Source organism: Thermochaetoides thermophila (genome assembly GCF_000221225.1).
Source record: "Thermochaetoides thermophila DSM 1495 unplaced genomic scaffold scf7180000011822, whole genome shotgun sequence".
Classification (NCBI taxonomy): Eukaryota; Fungi; Ascomycota; class Sordariomycetes; order Sordariales; family Chaetomiaceae; genus Thermochaetoides; species Thermochaetoides thermophila.
The window spans coordinates 1,339,332-1,362,643 of record NW_006383038.1 but is presented as its reverse complement, the minus strand read 5'-3'; the positions used below and the strand labels follow the sequence as shown (position 1 = coordinate 1,362,643).

Below are 23,312 nucleotides of genomic sequence, written 5' to 3'. Positions count from 1 at the left end.
GGAGTGAGAGCTTCCCAGTAACACGACGCCACGGGCGTGCTATATGTACACAACCATCTCCGGGAATGAGATCAGGAGATCTGAATGGCTAATTACATGGCGCCTGTGCCATTTACTTATGAAATCAGAGGCCAAGGAAGCATCAAATTACATAAAACCAGCTCTTCTAGAGGGGCAGCCTGAGTCCTCTCCAATCAGGCATTTACAACACAACGACACATCTGGCGTGAGTCGGAAGGTCAGGTCAGAAAGCTACGAATCTCCCTGCAAGCATATCGAGAGCACCTGGCACACTGGCTGCTCCGAGCTGCCTGCGTGGCTCCAACAAGAAGCAGGCATCCTCAATGAGCATACCATGAGTGCAACTTTTATGTTCCATACTGGAACTTCGCTCTCATTGTGAAAGGTGTCAAAATGGTCGAAACCAGCCAAGTAATCCTCTTCAAGCGCTATATTCAAGCAAGGAGCACATCATCATGATGCTCTAGCTAAATACACCTAAGCTGTTTCGAAGACGGTATACACAAGCTGCTCGGGGTGGCTAGTGGGGAATGGGAGATGCAGGTCAGCAAAAACGAGTGAAAGCTTACCATAAGGCGATACCTTCCCTTTCGTGAAAAATAACTCTCCCAAGAGCATTGATTGCCTTATCCATAAGCTTTTGTAAAAGCAAGTTTTAGCCACGATAACAATGTCTTGTACATGACATGGTGTGGAGACTCCTTCGGACATACATTGCGGCCAAGTTTCCAGCTTGGTCATAGTATCCACTAAGAATCTTAACACCTAAACGTCCGACGTCCCTGATCCATTCGGAGAAAAGGCCACAAGTTGTCACATTCCGAGGAAAGATGCTTTTGCATACGCCGCAGGTGTAGACTCTTCTCAGGATCGAGAAGCATAGCCACTCCCGGAAGTAACCGAGGTCAAGACAACCAGGTCATAACACTCCACCACACCACTGTCGGCTGGTCTATAGATAAGTGGTGATCTGGATAACTTGACGGACACATATCGGAATGTGCGAGCATCGTGATCTCATTGGTTTCTGTATTCCTTGTTCTGGAAATGGTAGAAATTATTGTCATACTTACGAATAAAATCAATGGTGCAGCTTAACTCCTCGGAGATCGCCAGATAGAAAACTAGGTAACCATTTACAGTTACCGTACACATGTGAACGCGGTGTTGTGGAGACAGGATGCGTGTAAGGATGATAAGAGAGAACTTATATCGCCAGAAAACCCATCTTATCAGTTATCAGATCCCATCACCATTCGGCTTGAGTTCCCAGACAGACACTTGAGACTATCAGTTATACATGATCAGGTCCCTAGAAGTGCTGAAGTGTGCACGAATTCAATATAATACTCCCTGAAGATTCAGGGTCGACAGGCTGGGACTGTTGCCTAGGACCAAACTGGTTTCTCTTTGGCTATGTTGGCTAATATCGTCTGGACTGATCAGGCTCCTGAGGCTATGATAAAAGCGACCCATTAAAATCTTGCTTCCATATTTCCTCACATGTATCTGGGTGACCGGTAATTACTTTGCTTCTTCCAAGGTGTTGTCCTACAGCCATTGTCGATCTTCCTGCTCAATCGCCAGGTGATAGGCGCCCGACTAGTCATTTCGGACCCGACTCCCAGAAATCCGGTACCCTTATGCCCAATGCGAAAATCTCTAGCATCGATTCGACAATTCTCATGAGATCGTCATCCATTATATTCTTTCTCTGGTATTCCTCTACTTTCCCTCCCCCTAACGGGGAAAAACGGGTGCCTTGTTTTTTTGCTTGATGTCTTTCAGACACGAACCAATAAAAGATCTCATTCAACGCTCGAAATCGAGACAAAAAGAGACAGATCTGTATCCCAAGTCCCTCTCCGATGGTTGTTTCAAAAGAGATTGGTTAATAAAATTTAGTCCTTTGCAGCACCTATCACCTTTCGGTCCGAAACAACAGCAGCACATTTCCGGGCAGGTGCCTAGTGAGGGTGCAAAAATCATCCCTTCAATTTTCAAGAGCAATACCTTCGAGTTATTCCGCAGTTTTAAAAGGATGACTCTTCCAGGGGTATCAGAAAAAGGCAGAGACTGATCGAGAGAAAAGAAAGGCAAGTCATGCCACTGAACATCCTCCGGCATTACCCCTCTTCGCTTCAGGTCACAATGACGGTGTATCTTGAAAGCAAAGACCGATTGATGCCATGGGGGTATATTCGGTTTTCTTTTTCTTTCCTGATCCCAGCTAAGAAACACAAAAAACAACAAAACCTATCTACGGCATAGAAACCTCCCTGAGTGATCTGGTTCTGCAGCGAGCAAACCGGAACTTATCATTATAAGACAAGGAAATGTCAAGGAAGATATTTGTATGATTGACGAGCATTTGCTCGAACTTGCTCAGGCTATCCGGCAGAGAACCGAAGTAAATGCAGGCAAGCAAGTGAAGAGAACATGAGTCACCCCGCAGGTTTCTTCTGAAGGAAAAGGCCAGTAGAATCATGCAGTGGGAACCAGTCCTTTTCATTGTTTCCTTCTCCTTCCTCCATTAAAACCACTGTGAAACTGGCGAGCGAAAGGAGCCTTACTCCACTCATTAAAGAGCATAGGTAGCTTTGAGAGCCTGCTGATCTTGGGGCTGGAGCTGAGCAAGGAATTGGTTGAACTGGGGGATTAACTGCCGGTAAATGTTGAGGACCTGTGGATGGTTTGTGTGATTAGTGAGAGATTCAGTGGTAACAGGTAGTCAACCCAAGCAATGGCAACTTACATTCTGGAATGCTTCATGCAACTCATGCTTGATGGGATTCTGTAGCTTCAGATCGTGGTACCTCGCGATTGAGGTGAAAAAACGCAAGAGATCCTTTTCCATTGCTTGGGGATTAGCGGCCACGACAATGCTAAATCCCTTGAAGGCCGTTGCCTTCTCCTCTGAAGGGTCGGTGTCCTCCATGACTCTCAGGAAGTCCTCTGCAAACTTGGACAAATGTGGAGCAAGGATTTCATAGTTGTCAATCCCTAGTCTGCCAATCAAGATGGCGGCATTCTCAAGAACGCCCAGTGGAACGACCGGGTTAGAAATAATCTCAACGCAGCGCTGAAGCAGCTCCATCGCATAGGGAGCCATTTCTTTCTTGTACTGCAGCGCAATTTCCCCAGCACTCCAGCAAGCGTTGTTAACGACACTGAAGTGACCATCGACCTCCTCATCAAGGATGTTGTCTAGATCCAGCCTCTTCAGGAGAATTGGCAGGATGGAGGGAAGGTATGGCTGTAGCTGCTCAAAGACGAATTTTGCGCAGTCACCTAAGAGAGCATAGGCAGATTGTTGGACTTCGTCAGCCGGATCTTCCATGCAGAAGCTCAAGAGCTCAAAGAACGGAAGCTGGCTTGACTGAACTAGCCTGACAGCCTTTGCGTTGTCAAGAGCCTGAATAATGGAGCTCAACAGATCAAGACTGGTCACCAAAAAGTCCTTCTCGGGCGGATCTAGGTCGGGATTGTTGGTAGCAGCCATTGCCTGCTCCAAATTTTGGTGAATGATGTTGACACAGCGTGCAAAGATTGGCTCAGCATAGGGGGTGAAGGCATCACCCAAAGCAATAGCAACAAAAGAGAGACATTCCAACAGCGGGAACATCTCTCTCGACTGATCTGAAACCTTTTGCCACCGGTCAATAAGGGCAGGCATTAGCTGGTTTCGCAGCTCTGGGCGCGCTAGCACAGGGCCGACGTGCTCAGCTAGTGTCTGCACACAGTCGTAAAGAATCCACCTATTCTTGTCCTTGTATTTGCTGAAGCACAGGACGTATTGTTGGATGATAGGCCCGCAGAAGGGCTCGAGGTGCTTGCCAGCCTTCTCCTCCAGGTTTGCCATGGCCGACGCACCAGCTTCCTGAACCTTCTTGTTCTTGTCAACCATCTTTCTGAGGATGCCATCCAAGAGTGGGACGAAGTAAGTCTGTTGCTGGGCGGGATCGCGAAGATTAGCTGCCCAGGAAGAATATCGACCAAGTGTCCAGCAAGTGATCTGCCGGACAACAGGCTCTGGGTCTTCAAGGAGGCTAATCAGGTAGGGAATAAGCTCTGGGAGATGTGGAGTAACCACGTCCATGCAGCCCTCAGCAACTGCTCCAAGAGCCAAAACGGCGGCTTCCCTATAAGGCCAATCTTCATGCTTCAAGTTCTTCTGGAGATACGGCAAAATGCAAGTGAAGACAGGGCCGCCAAAGTCGGTAGCGAAAACGTCCAGTGCCGCAGCTGAGCATTTCCGTAGCGTCCACTTCTCGTCTGGATTTTCATCACCCTCCTCGTCTAGCTCATCGATCTCTCCCTCTTCCAGATCGTTATCCATGCTCGTTAACTTCTCATAAGCGTTGGCACTATCGCCATTGGCGTCTCCAGCACCACCACGCTTCAAGCTCTTCTTGGCGAACTGTGGCCTGATGTCCTCTTCCCTGTCCTCCTCGTCCTCATCATCAGAGGCGCCCCCAAGAATGGCGATGTCTTCGGGGCTGTATACCATGCAGTCTAACAGCACCGGAATGATTTTTTGGATGTAAGGCTCCAGGCTTCGCCACAGATTATCATGCTCACCAACTGAAAGCCAAAACTCAGCAGCCTCACAAGCAAGATCCTCGTCGTCACTCTTTTGCTGTGAAATGATGTAATCAACCAGTCCGCTGAGGTGGGGCAGGAGTTTATCTGGCCGTGTGTCAACAAGGTGGACGAAGGCGCGGCAAACCTGGCGACGAACATCGGCCACAGGGTCCTGAGCTAGGAAGAAGAGGTGCTGCAGGAGGTCGTCGATGTTGTGAAGCATGGCCTGTGATTTCCGGGGTGTAAACACGTTGATGGCCTCCAGGGCCAAGGCACGAACCTTGGGCAGAGGATTTTTGGTCGCCTGGATTAGTCTGGGGAGAAGGACGTTCAACGGCCGTTGACCAGCGTGTTCCCTTTCCAGTAGTTTGGTGTTGTCCTCGCAAATCTTAGCCATCGCAGCCATGGCACCCTCCTGAGCCTCCGGGGGAACTTGACCCGTCTCATTGCTCAACAGCCGCAACAACTCTTCCAGCAACTCGGGCCAGCTGTAGAGGCCACCACGGCGAATCATCTCCGTCGCAATGTTGCCCGCATAGTTGCGGATCTGTGAGTTCTTGTCCTGGATTCCAATAGGAACAGCAAGTTTGATCAGAGCTATGCTAGTCTCGGGGATCTGCTTGTAATTCGACTTGATGTTGTTCTTGAGCATGATGGCTGCAGCTGACCGGACAAGATGCCAGTCATTGGGAGACAGCGCCAGCACCGGAGGGGACTCGGTACTAGAGAAGATGAATGCCAGGTAGTTGTTGATATCGGGATTAGCCTTTGCTTGTGACAGCATCTACGTGCGACATGTTTGTCAGTTGTTTTGCTTCACACCTAGGTGCCATATGATCAATCATCACCAATGGTTTCTTCGAAGCACCAACTCACAAGTTCAGCCTGTTTCTGCACGGCCTTGTTGAACCCGCTCAGCGAGTCCTTCAAGCAGGCCGCGAGGGTCCCGAGGGACTCCGGGTTAGGCTGCCAATCCATGGCAGAGGTGGTTGAACGGAACTTTAGAATATGTTGGCGGGGTCGGAGTGTGTTGAGGAGGGCGCGCAAGTTTGCAGACCGAGACTGGTGGGGTTGGTGGCGGCGACAGGCGCGTGCTGAAAGCCTGGCAGAAATCCGTGATGTTGGCGACCAGTCTGCTTGCGCAAGCCCGGTGACAAGAAAGGGCAAGGGAAAAATGAAGGGATAAAGTAAGAGGCTTGCGTTGGAAACCGTTGGTAGTAAACGGGACAGTGGGTAGGTCTGGGTCTTCGGTGGTTTAGTTTTTCGGTGGATGGTCGACCGTTCGTGGTGGTGATGCTGCCGCGCAAAGTGGGGTGGACTCAACAGCTATTAGTTGACCTGCTGGGCAAGCAGTCTTTCGTCCCCCGCCGGTCCTTTCCTTTGCTGAAGTGGGCTGTCAGCAAAGTAAAACGCAGTGGATGCTAATGGCAAACAGGGGCACAAAACGCCCAGGTCTGCCCGACAAGGCGAGACGCTGCCGCCCGTTGCGCAGAATTCCCTGGGAGTTCCAAAACCCGGCATTCCATATACATACGCCGTACCTTTAGATTGAAGAGTTAAGCCCTACGTCCGTTTGTCGAGCGCCTTTCGAATTTTTGTGTAAGAAAACCTAGTGGTTGGGCTGTCGCCTCGGCCAGCCCACAAAGTCAAGGCTAACTGAACCTGTAAAGTGGGGTGCTTCAAAATCCAGCACTTGAACCTCCAGGTGGCTGTCCCGTTTCTGCTTTCTCCCTACAATCTTTGCGTCCCTCCACAAGACCCTGACCAGGGTTGCCACGCAGAGAAGAAGGTGGGGCCGGCATGTGGCGGGGCAACTGATGAGGGAGGAAAAGCAGCCAGCCAACCACAGCCCCTCTCCCGGACAGCAAGAGCAGCTCGCAGCCAACTCACCGCAGATAACAATGCTCCAGCCCGGCGGTTGTCAGATCGCTTTTGGGATGCTTTTGCTCTTCTAGCCAAGCCGAGAAGATGTTCGTCAATGGTTACTCACTGGTCGTCGAACGCCCTACACTGTGTTGTGTTGCAATGCGCCGACCCGTCTTGCCACACAATAACCTGGATGACATAACACAGACCATGTCTCTCTAACTTTGACCCCACCAAAGGATGCGAACGTTTGAGCATCAAGCTCGGAGCCAAGACACAAGAGCTTGCTCCTATTGACATTGTGTCTGCCCAGCAACCATTATTTTAAGTGCGGACTGTGATAGTCAGCAAGTTGTGGCCAATGGTAGCCTCTTTTTGGGCAAAGTCATGTACTAAGATTGCGCGCCGCGAGATAGAAGTCTCGAAGTTTGATGCAGTTGCTTCAGAACAACGCTGTCCACATCGCTTTCCACTTTGCGGTTCAACATTCAAGAACCAAGCTCCCGTATTTCGGGTCAGTCGCTAGATCGAACTGCTGACAAGCCATTCCGAACTCCGTGTTTACCCTCCTGAGAAGTGCACATGAAGCTGGACTAAATGCCTGGAAGCTAGAAAGATGCGGTGGTGCCTCTGAATAAGTCATGTAGAAGGTTGATGCCATAACCAATACCAAGGGTACTCTGGTGCGAGGAGGCTCGTTCTTGCTGAATCCCCTAACCCTGATCCCTAGAGGAAGCTACTCCGACCTAACTCCATTAGAAAGACCTTGGACGGATGCGAGAACAGACTGCAGTTTGGACAGAACAACGTCAACAACTTTCTTGAAGGCATCAAGCTCCTCTTCGACAGAGCCCCCAAGGGCAGTGCTGGCAAAGCTGATGGAATTGCCCACATAGACCGGGAGCTGTGTCTTCCTCGCAAGAAGTTTTGCCAGGCGAGTAGTGAACTCCAATGTAGGCTCCACGGTACATAATGGAGTGGACAAAGGTTGACTTGGGTTATATCTCTATGGCCATGTGAGTAATTAGATGTAAGAGACGGGTGAAAACGACGAAAGGGTCGTCCCAAAGAGAGACACATACGTCAGGCAAGGCGTAAACAAATGAGCCTAATGGAGTTGATGCACCTGCATCTTCGAGCGCTGCCGTCGTCAAATGCAACACAATTGCCTTGGATTTGATGCTCAAGTGCAAATAAATGCGAGTGTCTAGTGAGCGTGGGAGTGGAAAGGAAAGTTGAATCGGCTCATGCATCTTGCCTAACACGAATCGAAACCTTGTTAAGGTATCCGCGTTGGCTGTTGCAAGGACAACGTGCAAGGTGCGAAGCTGCGAGGAGGATTCCGGAAGTTGAGACTTGGGAGGAGTAGCGTACACAGTACCTGCTCGGTGGTCACTTGATTGCAGACAGCCAATCAGGTACGGATACATGGTCACCCAGTTTGGAAGTGCACAAACTCTTAGCTTGCCTGCTTCAAATGACACATACGAAGGGGAAAATCACGTAGGATCAGGGAAAATATATCAGTAAAGGCACTTATACTGAGTAAAAACCTTTACGCTCTTGTATATCAATCCAAGATTTATCCGAGAATCATTTGAACGACACACAAGTTTTCAGTCTCAGTAACTAGAGTAACCATGCCTTATTCGTTAGAGTAGGTACCTCTACCTATCATCTTCGTCTCCACTTGTGATGCGCTTCCAGGGCACTTATTATGTCCTGAAACCACTCACTCATGGATCAAAAAGCTTATCAGCTGCCTAGCTAGGTAGGTATGTCGACAACAGCTTTGGAATGGTTCTGGGAGGTTGTTCGCTTGTCCACAACTGCTGGATTCAACTCGAAATAACACCATTAGTCCCAGATTTTTGTGTTTGCAATCCACCAACAAATGGTCAAGGTACATCCTGTACAAACAGTTGAGTAAAGCTCGGGTTGCTGCACTGCCCGGCCACCGGAGAGGCCCACTTCAGTCTTCAGTGGATGGCTGACAAGGATTTTGAGGATCAAGGTGGTGTCTAGCTCCTTGAGATCAATCATCAAGTTGGAATCGGCCAAATCCGTCCATGACTTTCTAGAGAGAGATCGCAGTATTGTCTCTTTCTGCTGCAGCTACGTTTTTCGTGTTGCAAGGGACGGCTTTTCTCGATTGTCTCAAGGCTCCCAATATCCTCGATCCAAAAAAAAGAGGTACTCTGGTACTGGCTCCCGTTCGAGTCTGCCCCTGAGGACACTGCTTGCAAAACTTCCTTTTCCGTCCGAATCGAACAAACTCCAGTTTTTGGCTCAAAACCGGCTCTTTCAAGGACTCAGCACTGCTGCCGGCGTCATCAGGAGTCTCGTACCTTGCCGAAATGGAGAATGAAACCCCGTGGAGTGGTGTCGAGACGACCGTTGAGGATCCCGAGGAGCTCGGAGTGATCTTTCGTACCCTTGACTCCTACCAGTAAGTTTTCTCAGCATCTTGCCATCGTGAAAAGCGGTTATTGTCCTGGAGCTGACCACAGAGTTAGACAATACGCCAAGGTCGCTCACTTCCAGTGCACTCACATACGCAGGCAGGCGTTCTATGCCCTGCCGCAAGCTCACTGGAAGAGGCTTGCTGCGCCTCCATTTAACTACTTGGACACCTTAGACAAGGTAGATGAGGCCATCGACAGCAACGCTGAACTGGCTCGTATCATTGTGCAGACCGGCCTCGACATGTTCCGTATCGGCGTCCGCCCAGATAACGACCCCACTGGACCCCTTAGGCTTCCCCGTCAGTGGGAAGGCTCTGCCAGGCACAACGACATTGACAAAGCCAGGAGTACGATCCGTCAGTTTTACAGAGACTGGTCCGCTGAGGGTGCCCAAGAGCGCGAAGCCTGCTTTGGGCCAGTCTTGCGGGCTATCACTGCTGAGCAGGAAGCCCGGGGTCCGGAGTACCCCCCACTCAAGGTCCTTGTTCCTGGTGCTGGCTTGGGACGTTTTGTCTTCGAGTTGTGCTTAAACGGTTTCGACACCGAGGGTAATGAGATCTCATATCACCAGTTGCTTGCATCATCCTACATCCTCAACACATGCGAGCGTGCCGGGATGCACACTATTTATCCCTGGATTCATACGTTCTCCAACCATCGCAGCCGCGCCAATCATTTGAGAGGTTACTCCATTCCGGACATCCATCCAGCAACGGCACTCGCTGAGGCCGAGAAAACTAGGCGTGTCGGTACCATGAGCATGAGTGCTGCTGATTTCCTGTGTTTGTACGCACAGGAAGACAGGGGGAATATGTATGATGTCGTTGCCTCTGTGTTCTTCCTGGACACAGCGCCCAATCTGATCCGGTATCTGGAAACTATTTATCATTGCTTGAAGCCCAACGGTATTCTTATCAACATAGGGCCGCTACTGTGGCACTTTGAGGGCCGAGTGTGGGACAGGGATGAAGGTGATGACAGCGACGAGCGCAACACTGACACCTCGGGAATTGCTGACCCAGGTAACTTCGAGCTGACAGACGATGAGGTAATGATGCTGGTGGAACAAATAGGATTCAAGGTCGAGCACCGTCAGACGGGGCTTGAGACGCCGTATATCATGGACACACAGTCGATGTTGCAGACCTCCTATCGGGCGAGCTTCTGGATTGCTCGCAAGCCTTTGAAGGAGAATTAGGGCACTAGATACTATTTCGCCTTGCTTTTCGATACACAACAAGGATAAAAAACAACCTAGGAATTGTACTCCGTACCCGTTGTAGTAGTAATGCATGCATAGAGATCTGATTACATCCGGTACCTTGCCTTTGAACACTTCGTATCCCATTAGCCCCTCATCCCCTCTCTCTTCTCCCCCATTTATAGCTTCAGCAGCTGGCCATGCGACCACAGCGCACCGCCATCAATCTCAATTGCCGCCCCGTTGACGTGCGAGCCTGCCCTGCTGGCAAGGTAGACCACTGCGCCAGCAATATCCTCAGACCTGCCTAGCCTCCTCATGGGGTTCGCCTCAGCCATCTTCTGCACACCGCCTGCCATCTCCAGCAGGCCATTGCTCATCTTGCTGGGGAAAAAACCAGGGCAAATGCTGTTGACTGTGATACCCCTGGGGCCAAGCTCGACGGCGAGGTTCCGGCCGAGATGAATCACAGCCGCCTTGCTGGCACTGTAGCCGTAGGTACCCTGCTTGCCCAGGCTGCCAACGCCAAGACCGGCTACGCTGGCCGTGATGATGACGCGGCTAGGATCCTCAACGCTGGCGCGCTTGGTCAGCAGCGGGGCAAACTCCCGCACGAGGTTGAAGACGCCGCGCACGTTGAGGTCCATGACCTTAGCGAAGGCTGAGTCCGGATGGGTGTCAAACTTCTCACCCCATGTCGCGCCCGCGTTGGCCATCAGGATGTCAACATGGTCGGTGTGCGCCGATACCTGCGCCAGCAGGTGCTTGACGCCCTCGAGCGTGCTACCGTCCGCGGGAACGGAGATGGCCACGGCGCCTGGCCTAAGGTTGGGAAGAGCGTTGAGGACCTTTACTGCATTGTCGCAGGCGGCTGCCTTTCGGGAGGAGATGAAGACCTTAGAACAGCCGGCTTGGAGAAAACTAGTTTGTAGCTGTTAGCGTTGTGGAATTTGATGGTTATGGCCCCGGGCCCCTTTCGAGATAGGGTGGAGTCGGGGTGAACTTACGCCGAGGCAGCGCTGAGACCGAGACCACGCGAGCCACCCGTCACAACAGCAACCTTGCCCTCGAGGGAGAAGAGGGAAGGGAAGTCATGGAGCTGAGCTTCGGCCATCTTGAGAGTTATTGACTCTAATTATGGGGGGGATGAACTTGATAGGTAAGCAATGGTTTAGGAATTTGGTACGAAGTGTTCAGTCCGGGCTCAACCTTGATAAACTCAAAGAGGAAATCTCAAGACAACTGTGTAATCCAACGGCACAAAATTAAAGAAGAGAGTTTTGAAAGTGAAGACGTTGAATTCAATTAGTCCCCGCCATTTATATCAATAATACGTTGGCTCGGTTGCTCCAGCTGGATGGGATCTGCGGGGAATCCCAGAGCCTCGGTTGCCATTCCCCAGATTTGTCGTCACCGCTGTCCCACTTCGGCTGTCGGCAGCCACTAACGGAACTACCTGTCAATCCTCCGAGGCATTCGGGCAGCCCAGACCGCCCTTGACTTAAATCCGCTTGCTATGGTATTCTTGCCGGAGCATTGGATCGCAGTCAGGGGGTTGCTGTGGATGCGATCAGGCTTGTACATATAAGTGACAGGTTCATGTACTATAAACTGACAGCACTACACGGTATTCATAGACTTAAAAGAGCGGTATTTATATCTAGACTTTGCGTTGTTACATCTCCTTTTGCTCTGTCCCTACCCTGACAGCATAACTAGATTCATAACATGGACACAAGTCATGAAAACACATACATCTTTATAGAGACACACTTGCACAAAGAGCCGCTTGCAAATGCCATGTAAAATGGTTTTTTTTGGAAGGAAACCCCCTACGCCAAGATTCTTATAAACCCACCACACCTTGACCACCGAGGCCACACAACCCCATCCCATGATCGGTCGCTGACTCTACGTCTCAACTAGTTGCGGCTGCGCTTGAGCAAGAGGTTGTTGCTGTGGTGCCGGTTGCTGTGCACTAGCCCCTGAAGTGGTCTGCTCGTTCCCTGTCTGACTGGACGGCGCTTGATCCTGTCCTTGTTGCTGTGTCTCACGGTTCTCCCGAGCAGCCCGTTCAGCAGCTGCCCTTGTCTCCTCAGCGGCCCTCCGCTCAGCCCTCTCACGCTGCTCAAGCAGTTGAATATGCCTTTCGGTCACACCCGGGGCAAAGCTAGCCAGAAAGAGGATTCCGGCGCGCTCAATCCGTCTCCACTGATGCATTAGCCAGTTGCGGTTGGCAGCTCTCCTTTCAGCAACGAGCCTTGCAGCCATCTGGGCAGGATCAGGGTCCGCTCCATTTTGGCCGTTCTGGTTCTGGCCTTGCTCTGGTTGCCGATTGGGATCTGCGAACGGGATAAGGCCTTCCAGCTGTTCCCTAACTGGATGGAAGGCAGTGTTGATGATGCCATTCAAAATACCCGTGTTAATAGCAAACACGACCAGGGCAGCGATGGCAAGTGACAGCCAACGCTCCCAGGACGGATTACTGTACGAGAACCACCATGCAAAAGCGAGCAGTCGGATCACCAACCAGATATGTGGCCACAGTGCAACGGCGACGGCAACAGCCCCGGGATTTCCATGGGGATTACGGAGCTGGGGGACAGGATGTGGCAGTTCAGCAGCCACAGGTTGGGCGGCAACTGGTCGTCGACGTAGGCCTTCTTGCTCATCATTGCGCGGTGCAAATACTTGAGCCGCCATTGGCTGCGGTTGCTGAGCCAAAGCAGGTGTATCTATACGCACTTCTGCCTGGCCCGGCACGGCTATAGTCACGCGTGCTTGCCCTGGTTGAACTTGAATTTGAGGTGTTGCTGTTTGCGCTGGTACAATATAGGGAAATGCTGGTGCCCTGTAGTAGTAACTGGGGGTATATTGTGAAACTCGCGGCGGTGATGTGATGTACATGTCAGACGGGCCGTTGTTAATCAACACCGCCCGAGGGCCGGTGGGGGACGAGAGAAGATAAACCTCTGGATAGGTCTGGGGTGATTGTCGCTGTTCTGAAGATGCCTGCTGACTGCTGGACAAGCCGGTAGTTTGGTTTGCCGTAGCGGACTGCGAGGTGGATTGTTCGTTTTGCTGATTGCTAGGCTCCGCATATTGGCTGCTGAACACAGCGTTATTTCTCTGACTCGGTGATCTTGCTGATGGATCAGGGGTCACAGTGTGACTAGTATTTCGTGATAGGGCAGGAATGATAGGGGTCGTTACCCCTGGCTGGATTGGTTGGATGGGGTTACCGAAGCCGTGATTAGCAAGATTCTCGACCACATTCGCTGGCGGGGGTTCTGATGTGCTTCGTTGAATGGCATTAGCCATAACTTGAGCAGTTCTAGCAGCATCAGCAGCTTGGATGATGTTCTGGACCTCAGCGGCGGAGAGAGGCCGTGGGCCAGCTGCATCACCAGATGACGCTGTCCCAGTAGGAGTGCGTGAAGTCGTACCGGCATGGGTGACGACTTCGTTGAAAGTGATTCTGAAGCTAAAATGCTGTCCATCTTGCGTGGTGCCCTCGCGGGTAATTGTCTGTGATGTTTGTCGGGTCGGACTGCTACTTCTCCCCACCTCTGAATTGCCTAAGTTTCCTGAGCTTCCTTGGCTGTTCGCAGACTCAACTGTGCCATGGGAACCCAAAGTACCACGCTGCTGAGCAAGAAGCTGGCGCAAGTTTGCCTCCCGCAATGCTTCTCCCCGTTGATGAAGCTGATTTAGTCGCTGAAGGAACTCCTGGTGTTGGTTTTGGCCTGTGACGTGTGGTAGCGTGATCGGCGCCGAACCTGGTCGAACGACAGCGCCAACAGCAAAGGTTGGGCCCACCTGACGGATGATATGGGCTTGCTGGAACTGGAACGGGCGCTGGGGCTGAGCATCAAGACGCGGCAGAGCAGAGTCAGGACCAGGAGCTTGCGTCTGTGTTGAGGTGCCTTGGCCAGGGGTCGAACTCGTGGTGCTTGATCGAGATGGCTGGTGCTCCGGATTCCTCACTACCAAGTGGATCGTCTGTTGATCGCTTGTCCGAATCTGCCCTCCCTCAGTCAGTCCGAGTCTCGCTGACTACTTGTTGACTTGTAGCCATAGCAACATACCTCTTGCTCACCGAATACATCTTTCAGTGTGTCTGTGTCGCGCGCGAGCACGCGACCCCGATGGATCAACCTTTGGTCTTCATCTGCTGGTCGCGCTTCAAGAGTCTCTCTAATCTTTGCCTTCAGTTCACGGATGGTCGTCGCAGCTGGCAGACCCGGAAACCGCAGGTTTCCCACCCCGTCTGTAGGCGACAGTATGTGGAGGTTTACCAGCAAAGGACCATCTTCCTGGGAAACAGGGGCTGGGTTGGATGTCCTCGGCTGTTCGTCCGCCATAGCTCCTAGCTGACTGGTTTGCGCAAGGGAAGGAAAGTATCAGAAGGCGATAGAATGTCGGCTCTATAAGGAGAGTCACGAACAAGGGATCAGCCGATCTGCGCAAGCTACTGTGGGTAAAGAGAGGGAAGGAAAACCCCCAGGCGATGTGAAGGGGATTTATGGAGGGAAGATCAAATCGCGCTGTCAATCCGTGGGTGCGTGATCAAGACGGCATGCTAGGCAAAGAGACAAATGGGAACGGCTCAAAACCAGGGCAGAGGGGCTATTATGCCCTTGCGACCATGAAGCTTCAAATTTGAATTGTGATTAAGTCAGACTGCGCAAATGACTTTAGTCCCATAAGCTCTGATGAGGACTTTGGTGCGTCGAGGAGAGACCGACAGGGCTGGCGATGTTGGTTTTGTTTCCCAGTACCAGGCGAGATGCAAGAAGCATGATGCTGCGGCTTCCAAATTCCACGTTGCCATTCGAAGGCACGAGGCTTGTGGGATCCACTGTCCGTGGCCCGCAACCTGCACAAGGCCGCCAAGGCCAGTGTATAACGCAGCCCGTTCATTACCGTATTAAGGGTAATGATGGCGCACAAATGTAAAAGTGGGGTACAGCTACCTCACCCCACCAGTTCAAGACAAAAAAGTCTGCAAATAAGGGGATTTGTGTGCACCATGGCATGCATTTAATGTAGGCCATACAACACCACGCTCTTTGTCCTGCAAGTACCCACAACCTCTCCCTACCTGGTCCGGGCTGGCCCTACTAAAGGCGCCGGGTCCCAGTCGCTTCGACGCTTGGGCGCCCCTAGCGGTTCTTGGGCTTCCAGATCGCTGGAATCAACGCTCGTCCGAAGCACATGCAAACACAGAACTACGGCTTGCGTCATGACGGTGACAGTCTGAGCTTTTCCAGGTTACGGACGGATACACGCTGGAGCAGTGACCATCCACTGGACATCCGACGACCAACATCCATCTTATTGTAACGTACGGCCTTGATTGGCGCCCGGCCATCTCACTCTGCTGTTTTGCAGACGGGCCGATGATGCAGGTTCGTTCCTCGAGGAGCACCCTCTCCTGAGTTTCCCTCTCATTTCCACGCCCATTCCCCGTCAACGTGATGCAAAGCTCCAAGGCCAGACATATATTAAAACCGTTCGCGATGGCATCTTTCCAGATTGGCCCAGTCTCGACAGCTGTCGGGTTAGCTCGCACGGCATTTCCTCGACGCACGACTTCCCCGGCTCTCTTGACATCGTCCAGTCACCACCGCCATTTCCATTCGAGTTTTTATTCCCGTCGAGTCTACCTGCGGCCGCGTCTTCTCGGCCGACGTTCTTATTCCAAGGAGCATTCGCACGGCCCGGAGGCCTCTTCCAAGGTGAACGGCTCAAGGATTCGGTGGTACCCGATCCCCGTCGGTCTCGGCGTTGGGTTTTTGGGTCTAGTTCAAGTCTACAAGGTTTACAGCCGAGAGCAGGAACAAAAAGTCGAGAATGCCCGCCCAAAGAGGAGGCGGGTTCGGCCCGATGGGCCGTGGTACGTGTTGGCTTACTGTCTTGCCGTAGGCAGCGTCTGGATGTGCTGCTAACGTTCTCTTGTCCAGGCAGGTCCAGATCATGTCAACACTGCCACTAAAGGCAATGTCGAGGCTCTGGGGCAGATTCAACGAACTTACTCTTCCTACCTTCCTGCGGGCCCCAGGGTTCCGGCTCTATTCGTGGATCTTTGGAGTCAACCTGGACGAGATTGCGGAACCCGATCTCCGCAAATACCCCAACTTAGCTGCCTTCTTTTACCGTCAGCTTAAACCCGGCGCCCGTCCTCTAGACCCGAATCCCAATGCGCTTCTCTCTCCCTCAGATGGCCGGATTCTCCAATTTGGGCAGATCGAAGGCGGCGATATTGAACAGGTCAAGGGAATGACCTATACAATCGACGCCCTCTTGGGACGAAACAGCCGGACACCCAGCGTCTCCAGCTCGACATCTCTCGATTCGCTTGCCATTGAAAGCGTCCATGAGTTGGAAGGGGATGAGGAGCTGGTCAAGAGAGACGAGGAGTTTGCTCGCATGAATGGCATCTCATACACCCTCCCGAGTCTGCTATCCGGTGACAAGAAACAGCGGAGAGACAGCATGGACAAGCATCCAAAGGATGAATCAATCACGCCCTCCCCAGCCTCTGTCTCGGAAGTGCGCGCCGAGCTTGCCTTGGGCGAAAAGCCCTGGCATGATTACCTGACGAACAGCAGCCACCATAGACTGTATTACGCGGTAATCTACTTGGCCCCTGGCGATTACCACCGTTTCCACTCCCCGACAAACTGGGTTGTGGAGCGGCGACGCCATTTTGCTGGCGAGCTGTTTAGCGTCTCGCCCTATCTTCAGCGCACGCTGCCCGGCCTGTTCACGCTCAATGAGCGTGTCGTTCTTTTGGGCCGCTGGCGCTGGGGCTTCTTCAGCTACGTACCCGTAGGTGCGACCAATGTAGGCTCCATCAAGATTAACTTTGACAAGGAGCTTCGCACCAATAGCCTGACTGCGGATACACAGGCTGCAAGGGACGCTGAGGAAGCGGCCAAGCGCGGCGAGCCCTACCTTGGGTATGCCGAGGCGACATATGAGGCTGCCAGCCCCGTGCTTCACGGCTATGCGCTCAGACGTGGTGAGGAGATGGGTGGCTTTCAGCTGGGCAGCACCATCGTCCTTGTATTCGAGGCGCCGGCGTCGGAGCATGATGAGAGCGGACGCCATGTTGCCGGCTGGAAGTGGAGTGTAGAGAAGGGGCAGCGGGTTAAGGTCGGTCAGGCCTTGGGACATGTTGATCTGTGATATTCAACAATCAACAATTGGATGAAGACGCTCAGGGATAAGTGGGCTCCTCAACGGAACTGTCCATAAGATGACGCTTTGGGTGTACATACCAATACAAGGGGGCAAGACAAAATTTCTAGCTGTTGGGTTAAACAAAATGTTTGAGGTCTGCGATATTGGCAATCAATTTGTTGGTCGTGGAAACGATATCTGAAGCATAGAATAATACTGTTTGAGCAAAGAACTAATTTCCCATCCACATTGACTCTTTGATATTGGCTTAATAGGTATTTAAAGTCAACCGATATGCTCTATTCGTTTATGTTTAGGCGAAACGATTCTACTCAACTCCGCCAACCATGCTCCCACCTGCCAAGAATAACCCAGAAAAGAAAACATCAATATACCTCATGGAAAGACATTATATACACTCAAGCTCCATAGACCTTGAGCTTCTGCTCAAGCGGCTGGAAGGTCTTCTCGCCAGCATCGGGGACAGCCTTGCCGCCGAAGACGAGCTGAGCGCTCAGCTTCCAGCTAGCAGGCACTTTCCAGGTCTCCTGGACTTTTTGGTCAACAAGAGGGTTGTAGTGCTGGAGGTTGGCACCAAGACCCTCAGCCTCAAGAGCAGTCCAGACGGCGAATTGCAGCATGGCGGTACTGTGGCTAGCCCAAATGGGGAACCTGGAGAGGTTGTCGTTAGCATACCATACCATCCTCGCTTAACATTGTCCAGTCGTCGCAATGTGCCAACCTACCTGTCGGCATACAGCGCGAACTTGGCCTGCAGGCCCTCGACGACCTCCTGATCCTCAAAGAAGAGCGCGGTGCCGGCAGCGCCGCGGAACATGGCCATCTTCTGGCCGGTCGGCTCCCACTGCTCGGCCGGCACGATGGCCTTGAGCACCTCGGTGGTCAGGTCCCAGAACTTCTCGTGCTCGGCTCCGAAGAGCACCACGACGCGGTTGCTCTGAGAGTTGAAGCTTGAGGGCACATGCTGGACCGCCTCGCCGATGATCTCCTGGATGCGCTGCGTTGAGATGGGCAGCTCCTTGTTCAGGGGATAGTAGGAGCGACGGTTCTTGATGTGGGCGAGGAAAGTATCGGCGTTCAGAGAGGTGGCCATTTTGACTGATGTGACGGGAGTGGTATTATTGGTGGAAGTGTTGGCGATGGTTTGCTGAGCAGCAGCGGCGGTAGACTGGACTCTCCGAAGTAAAATTGTTCCGTGGAACTTAGTGATGGCTCTGCTGATGGAGCGATGAAGTCTTTGCATGAAGGGTATCTTGTTTTCTTCTCTGGCATCAACGGAGAAGGACCGGGCTATAAAGGGGAAGCATCGCATGCTCCCCGGGTTTATATACTCCTGTATCAGATTTCGACGTTACATCAGACAAGAAGGGCCCCTTGAAGAGCCGGCAGTTGCCAGGGGCCAATCAAGGTCTCGCGCGCGGGGATTCCATGGCTATCTCTTTTTTCTCTTCGGATTACGGATGCTGCATTCTCTTCTCTTCTTCAACATTAGCGCAGCAGACGGCCCTTTACCCCACCCACTGGGAGAATTGATCAACAGTTGGACCTTGGGCGCATCCACTTGGCAGCCGTGATCCCACCATTTTGGGCCCAAGATTTGCCCCATCATGAGCGCTGTTGGCGTGCGCGCAGTGTTCATCCTAGAACAAAGCAACAACAAAAAAAACTTCTGTGGAGCCTCTCCATGGGCGGTTGGGCGACTTACCCGCCAACCTCAACCGCGCGGAAGACTAATCGGGAAAAGAAAAAAACAGATGAGGGGCGGCAGCGTGGCGGCGCAGTACCATCCAATCGTCACCGGCTAGCCGTCCATATCGGGAAGGGCCTTGTATTGGGCCAGGCGGATAGGGGCTTGACGAGCATTTCAAAATGCTGACAAAACGTTGCGTTGCGAGAGTTGTGGAGAAATATGGGCATGTGGATCTGGGGACCGCCTCTCGGCATTAAGTAATGACCCCGCCGAGAGGGTCACCGAATGCCAACCACCTCATTGCACCATCGATGCGATGCAAGGCCGCAAGCGCGCGGTGACGCTTTTTCTCACTTGCTTCTTTCGATGCGAAGGCAAGAAAGGTTCTGTTAGGGAGTGGTTGCGGACACTTCCAGATACGCCATGATTAGAAATCCAATCCAGACTGGCAGAGGGCCTGAGGATGACTTGTAATGCGAGGATCATGGAGGGCTGAAATGGAGGTCGCTCAGGCAGGCAAGTGGTATCTGGCCGTTGGTGGGTTAATAAGAGGATCCTATGGAGATTTCTAGAATCGTGACTACGATGTTGAATCTCCCGATGCCTCACCAACCTTAAACCACATTAACAAGCTCACGTTGTCCATTTTGGGTCTTGCGGTGTAAGCAGTCTCGTGTTGAGACTAGTGTCGTTCACTTCTACCAGAAGCCCATGTCAAGCAAAAGCATACTCTCAAATTTCTACTGCCCGTTTATCTTGTCTTCTTCGGTAGCTAGTGTATACAATGTCCACTCTAGCACGGAGCCCGAGCCGTCATGTGTATCAAAGATATCAGCGCCTTCTAAGCATAAGCCATGATCAGCGCACCCGCAAACGCCGTATCCCATCCCGCAGTTCCCCTCCAAGCCAATAAATGTTATGTACACATGGTACGTTCAAGGTTTCTGAAAGATTAAAAAGAATAGAGGTAAGAAGACGAAACGAAAGAGCAAAATTATTATCAATGCATCACCAAGTCTCGGCGATATACTGTCCAGCCTCCTTCTTCAGCCTCCAGAACTCTTCTGCCTCTTCCCTCTGGAGGTTACCCTTGCGCATGGCGACCTCAACAAGCGCATTCTCAACACCTTCGCCCATACCCTTGCTGCTGCCGCAGACGAACACACGGCCATCGACGGCATTGATGACATACCAGACAAGGTCGGCTTGTGCTCTGACCTCCTCCTGAACATAGCGACCCTGGCGGCGACTTTCAACCACCCTCTTCACCTCACCCTCATGTGCGCCCCACTCGCCACTGTAAAGCTCATCGACATGGGAATCGCGAATGCCCTGCAGCACCCAGACTTTGTTGGCACAGTTGGCAGTCTTGAGCCGGCGTTGGACGAAGCCACGAAAAGGTGCGATGCCAACACCAGCGCCGATCAGAAGCATGGGACCATCCGACTTGAACTGCTTTGCCAGAGGGTTCTGCATCAGCCCTTTAAACATGGGAACGTATAACTCTGGATCCTTCTCGCCGCGTTCCTTGGCCTCAAGGAACCGCAGCGCCTGCCGTTGCAAGAAGCCAGAGCCAACACCTTGCCGCTTGCCTGTGCGCCAGTCCGCAGTCTCATGGACAGTGACGGCGATCTCGATGAGCCGGTGCTGCTTGCCATCTCGGTTCAGGTATGACTCATGCGGGTCGTTGGACAAAGAGTAGAAGCGAGGCATCAACGGTTGAAGAACCGAGAGGAGCATATCGAGAGGGGGCTTAGCGCTTGGGAAGGCGTGCAGTAATTGCACAAGCGACACGTGAGGACCGGTGCGGAAGTCGCAGAATACACCTTGCCCCTCAGCAGAGCAGAGATATAGAAGAATCTTGCGCTCGTTCTCGTCGGTTGCGTGCTCGCCCAGAACACGCAGGAGCTGCTTCGTGGGCGGGTATGACTGAATGTCAGAGCACCAAGTGAGCAAGTCACGACGGGTTGTGACAAGCTCGCGTGCCATGTCGTCGCCCCAAACGGTGGGCCAGCGGCCCTTGGTCGTCCGCAGCAGAACCGGCTTGTCACGCAAAAAGCGAGGGACTAAAAGCAGATCAAGCACTTCCTCTACCATGGAAGCTTCGTTGGGTGCCATGACACCAATTGCTCCTCCGACCTTAAAGTCAGTACCCTCGCCGTCAGGATAATTCGTGACATCAAGATCAAAATGGAACGTCCGTTTCTCGGCACCGGGACGAGTCAACTCGCGCGAGTTGACAATGCGAGCAGCGAAGACATGGTGGGGCGGATGCGGCTGGACAAAGGAAGGGGGTTGTATCCGCGTATCGAGGTCCTCGAGGGTCAGGCTGTGCAACTTAGACTCGACTTGGCCTAGGAGCGAGCTTGTACTGTCTGGATTCGGGAGAGGGCTAGCACCGGTAGGAGATGGGACAGTAGACGGTCGCCGCATGGGTTGTAGAAAAACGGTTTGCTCGGGCAATTCGCATACTCCAGTTAGCGTGATTGGTATTTGGTCAATCTTGAGAAGCAGGGACCGATAAGCATCGTTGTCGGGGAGTTCAATCGGCTCGGACTCAACGCCGTCCCTCTTGGGACCCAGGCCAAGGCAGCAGCCACCTCCACAGCAGCGCTTGATCAATTGAGTCGTGGTTTCGCCGGTAATGCGTTGAACATCGAGCGGGCTTTGCGCAATCAGCCGTGTTGAGGCCCGGCGACGACGTGGTACGGGCTGGGGGGGGTCTTCCACTTCGGGCTCGTCGGACGAGTCCGAGTAGGTAAGCGACGGAGCTTCTGAAGCCGGCAAGGAGCCGAGTTGAGGCTCTTCGGGAATGCTCGCGGCCGAGTGCTCGACAAGGAGCAGATCTGTTTGTGTCGTCATTCTGCCTTGTGGTGACCGGCGTTTCTCGAAGACTAGCTCGCCAAAAAAAAAAAAAAAAAAACTCGAGTGCGAAAAGCTCAAGAACAGAAAAAGCACAGGAGACGATCGACCGGCCTAGGATAATAACGCAGTGACCTTTTCAAGATGATCGAGACTCTCGTGAACGGCAATCAAGCAGAGCCCTGCCGCATGACCGAAAAATATTCCAGACCTCCGGACGGAGTTGGGTTGCGCAAAAGTGGACCGAGGCTCAAGGGATTGTGACTACCCGAAGGCCCTGGGTTGGGATGGATGATGTAAATCCAATGTCGGCTTCACACACACAGCCGATGCTCGAAGAGCACTCTTGATCAACACTCTGAGCGATGCAACCCTTGGCTCAAGTATCCGGGAGACGGACAAAGAAAGAAGAATGGAGAAGGTCCTTCGGGCTGGCAATTGGCAAGGCCTGACTAAAATCTTCAGTCACAGCGCAGGCGCTGATGAAAAAGCCCACCCACAGTGTAGGGGGCAACTGCGGTGGGGGCCCCAATACAGTGTGGGAGGACTGGGCGATCTACAGGGATCTATTTGGCCTTGCCTTTTCCGGTCGGCCGTTTCTTTCCGCAGATCGCGGGAAGACACATGCAGCAACTTCCAAGTTGTCCCCGTTACCACAATTTACCGGCCAGTCGACACCGCGGGTCTGCATCACTGGGATTATCTGCAAAGGTTTCGCGCTCTTCTTTTGTAGCCAAACAAGCGCCCATCTCTTTCGCAATCCTTAAACGCGACTTTTTGGGCGGCTAAGGCCGCATCCAGGGGGGACGGTAGCGGTCAGTCAACGTAGTTGCAACCTCGTGCCTCGATCGAGCTGATCAGCTCGGCAGCCCTGTGCGGCCCTCTGCCTTGGCGTCTAGTCACCCGGGATGCTCCGCGAGACTTTTCCTGACTTGGCGCCGGCAGACAAGGTATCTCGAATCCATATATCTCCAGAAAATGGTCACTGGCTGCTCAGATCAGGACAATTTCGCATCGTCTCATCAACAGTCCATTGCTCCGGAACAAATACCAGCCGTAACGAGGGCTGTTGCCGAGCATCAGACCACTGGGCCCCAACAAGTCTTCCCCAGTTGCCACCTCGAGTTGGACAGCCGGACGTTGGGCTTTGCAGCGCCGCTAAAATCTCGGGGGCAAACAGCTCAAACATTCAGCGTGGGAAAAGTGGACTTGATGGGCCTTGTTTCACGGAGATGAATGTGCCATCTCGTGTGTTCGTGCTGTGCCAATGGAAATGCGTGACACAGCAATTGCATTTTGAGTTGTCGAAAGCCATTCTCCGACCTCGGCGCCATCCGCCAGTTGAACCAAGAGAGTGGGCACACGGTGTGTCTCTGAAAGATACACACAGTATGACGCCCCAAGCGGGGGATAT

The 23,312-nt window shown here is 52.6% G+C and overlaps 7 protein-coding genes across 7 annotated transcripts; 2 read left to right on the top strand and 5 right to left on the bottom strand.

Moving 5' to 3' along the window:
• Positions 1–2,602: 2,602 nt before the first annotated feature.
• CTHT_0068110 (uncharacterized protein) lies at positions 2,603–5,583 on the bottom strand (the record flags this gene model as incomplete). Its single annotated transcript, XM_006697039.1, has 3 exons — positions 2,603–2,704; positions 2,777–5,389; positions 5,482–5,583. The coding sequence occupies 3 exons, from the start codon at positions 5,581–5,583 to the stop codon at positions 2,603–2,605; spliced, it is 2,817 nt and encodes a 938-aa protein (XP_006697102.1).
• Positions 5,584–8,828: 3,245 nt separating this feature from the next.
• Positions 8,829–10,134, top strand: CTHT_0068100 (S-adenosylmethionine-dependent methyltransferase-like protein; the record flags this gene model as incomplete). Its single annotated transcript, XM_006697038.1, has 2 exons — positions 8,829–8,920; positions 8,988–10,134. 2 exons carry the CDS (start codon positions 8,829–8,831, stop codon positions 10,132–10,134), a joined length of 1,239 nt encoding a protein of 412 aa, XP_006697101.1.
• A 182-nt stretch (positions 10,135–10,316) lies between these two features.
• Positions 10,317–11,251, bottom strand: CTHT_0068090 (reductase-like protein; the record flags this gene model as incomplete). The annotated part of the gene is made up of 2 exons (XM_006697037.1): positions 10,317–11,058; positions 11,145–11,251. The coding sequence occupies 2 exons, from the start codon at positions 11,249–11,251 to the stop codon at positions 10,317–10,319; spliced, it is 849 nt and encodes a 282-aa protein (XP_006697100.1).
• A 797-nt stretch (positions 11,252–12,048) lies between these two features.
• On the bottom strand, positions 12,049–14,501 carry CTHT_0068080 (uncharacterized protein; the record flags this gene model as incomplete). The annotated part of the gene is made up of 2 exons (XM_006697036.1): positions 12,049–14,160; positions 14,226–14,501. The coding sequence occupies 2 exons, from the start codon at positions 14,499–14,501 to the stop codon at positions 12,049–12,051; spliced, it is 2,388 nt and encodes a 795-aa protein (XP_006697099.1).
• A 1,158-nt stretch (positions 14,502–15,659) lies between these two features.
• On the top strand, positions 15,660–17,331 carry CTHT_0068070 (uncharacterized protein; the record flags this gene model as incomplete). The annotated part of the gene is made up of 3 exons (XM_006697035.1): positions 15,660–15,700; positions 15,761–16,036; positions 16,104–17,331. The coding sequence occupies 3 exons, from the start codon at positions 15,660–15,662 to the stop codon at positions 17,329–17,331; spliced, it is 1,545 nt and encodes a 514-aa protein (XP_006697098.1).
• Positions 17,332–17,744: 413 nt separating this feature from the next.
• On the bottom strand, positions 17,745–18,439 carry CTHT_0068060 (putative nitroreductase family protein; the record flags this gene model as incomplete). Its single annotated transcript, XM_006697034.1, has 2 exons — positions 17,745–17,997; positions 18,072–18,439. The coding sequence occupies 2 exons, from the start codon at positions 18,437–18,439 to the stop codon at positions 17,745–17,747; spliced, it is 621 nt and encodes a 206-aa protein (XP_006697097.1).
• A 1,605-nt stretch (positions 18,440–20,044) lies between these two features.
• CTHT_0068050 (putative FAD-binding protein) lies at positions 20,045–21,898 on the bottom strand (the record flags this gene model as incomplete). The annotated part of the gene is made up of 1 exon (XM_006697033.1): positions 20,045–21,898. The coding sequence occupies one exon, from the start codon at positions 21,896–21,898 to the stop codon at positions 20,045–20,047; it is 1,854 nt and encodes a 617-aa protein (XP_006697096.1).
• Between the last annotated feature and the right edge of the window lie 1,414 nt (positions 21,899–23,312).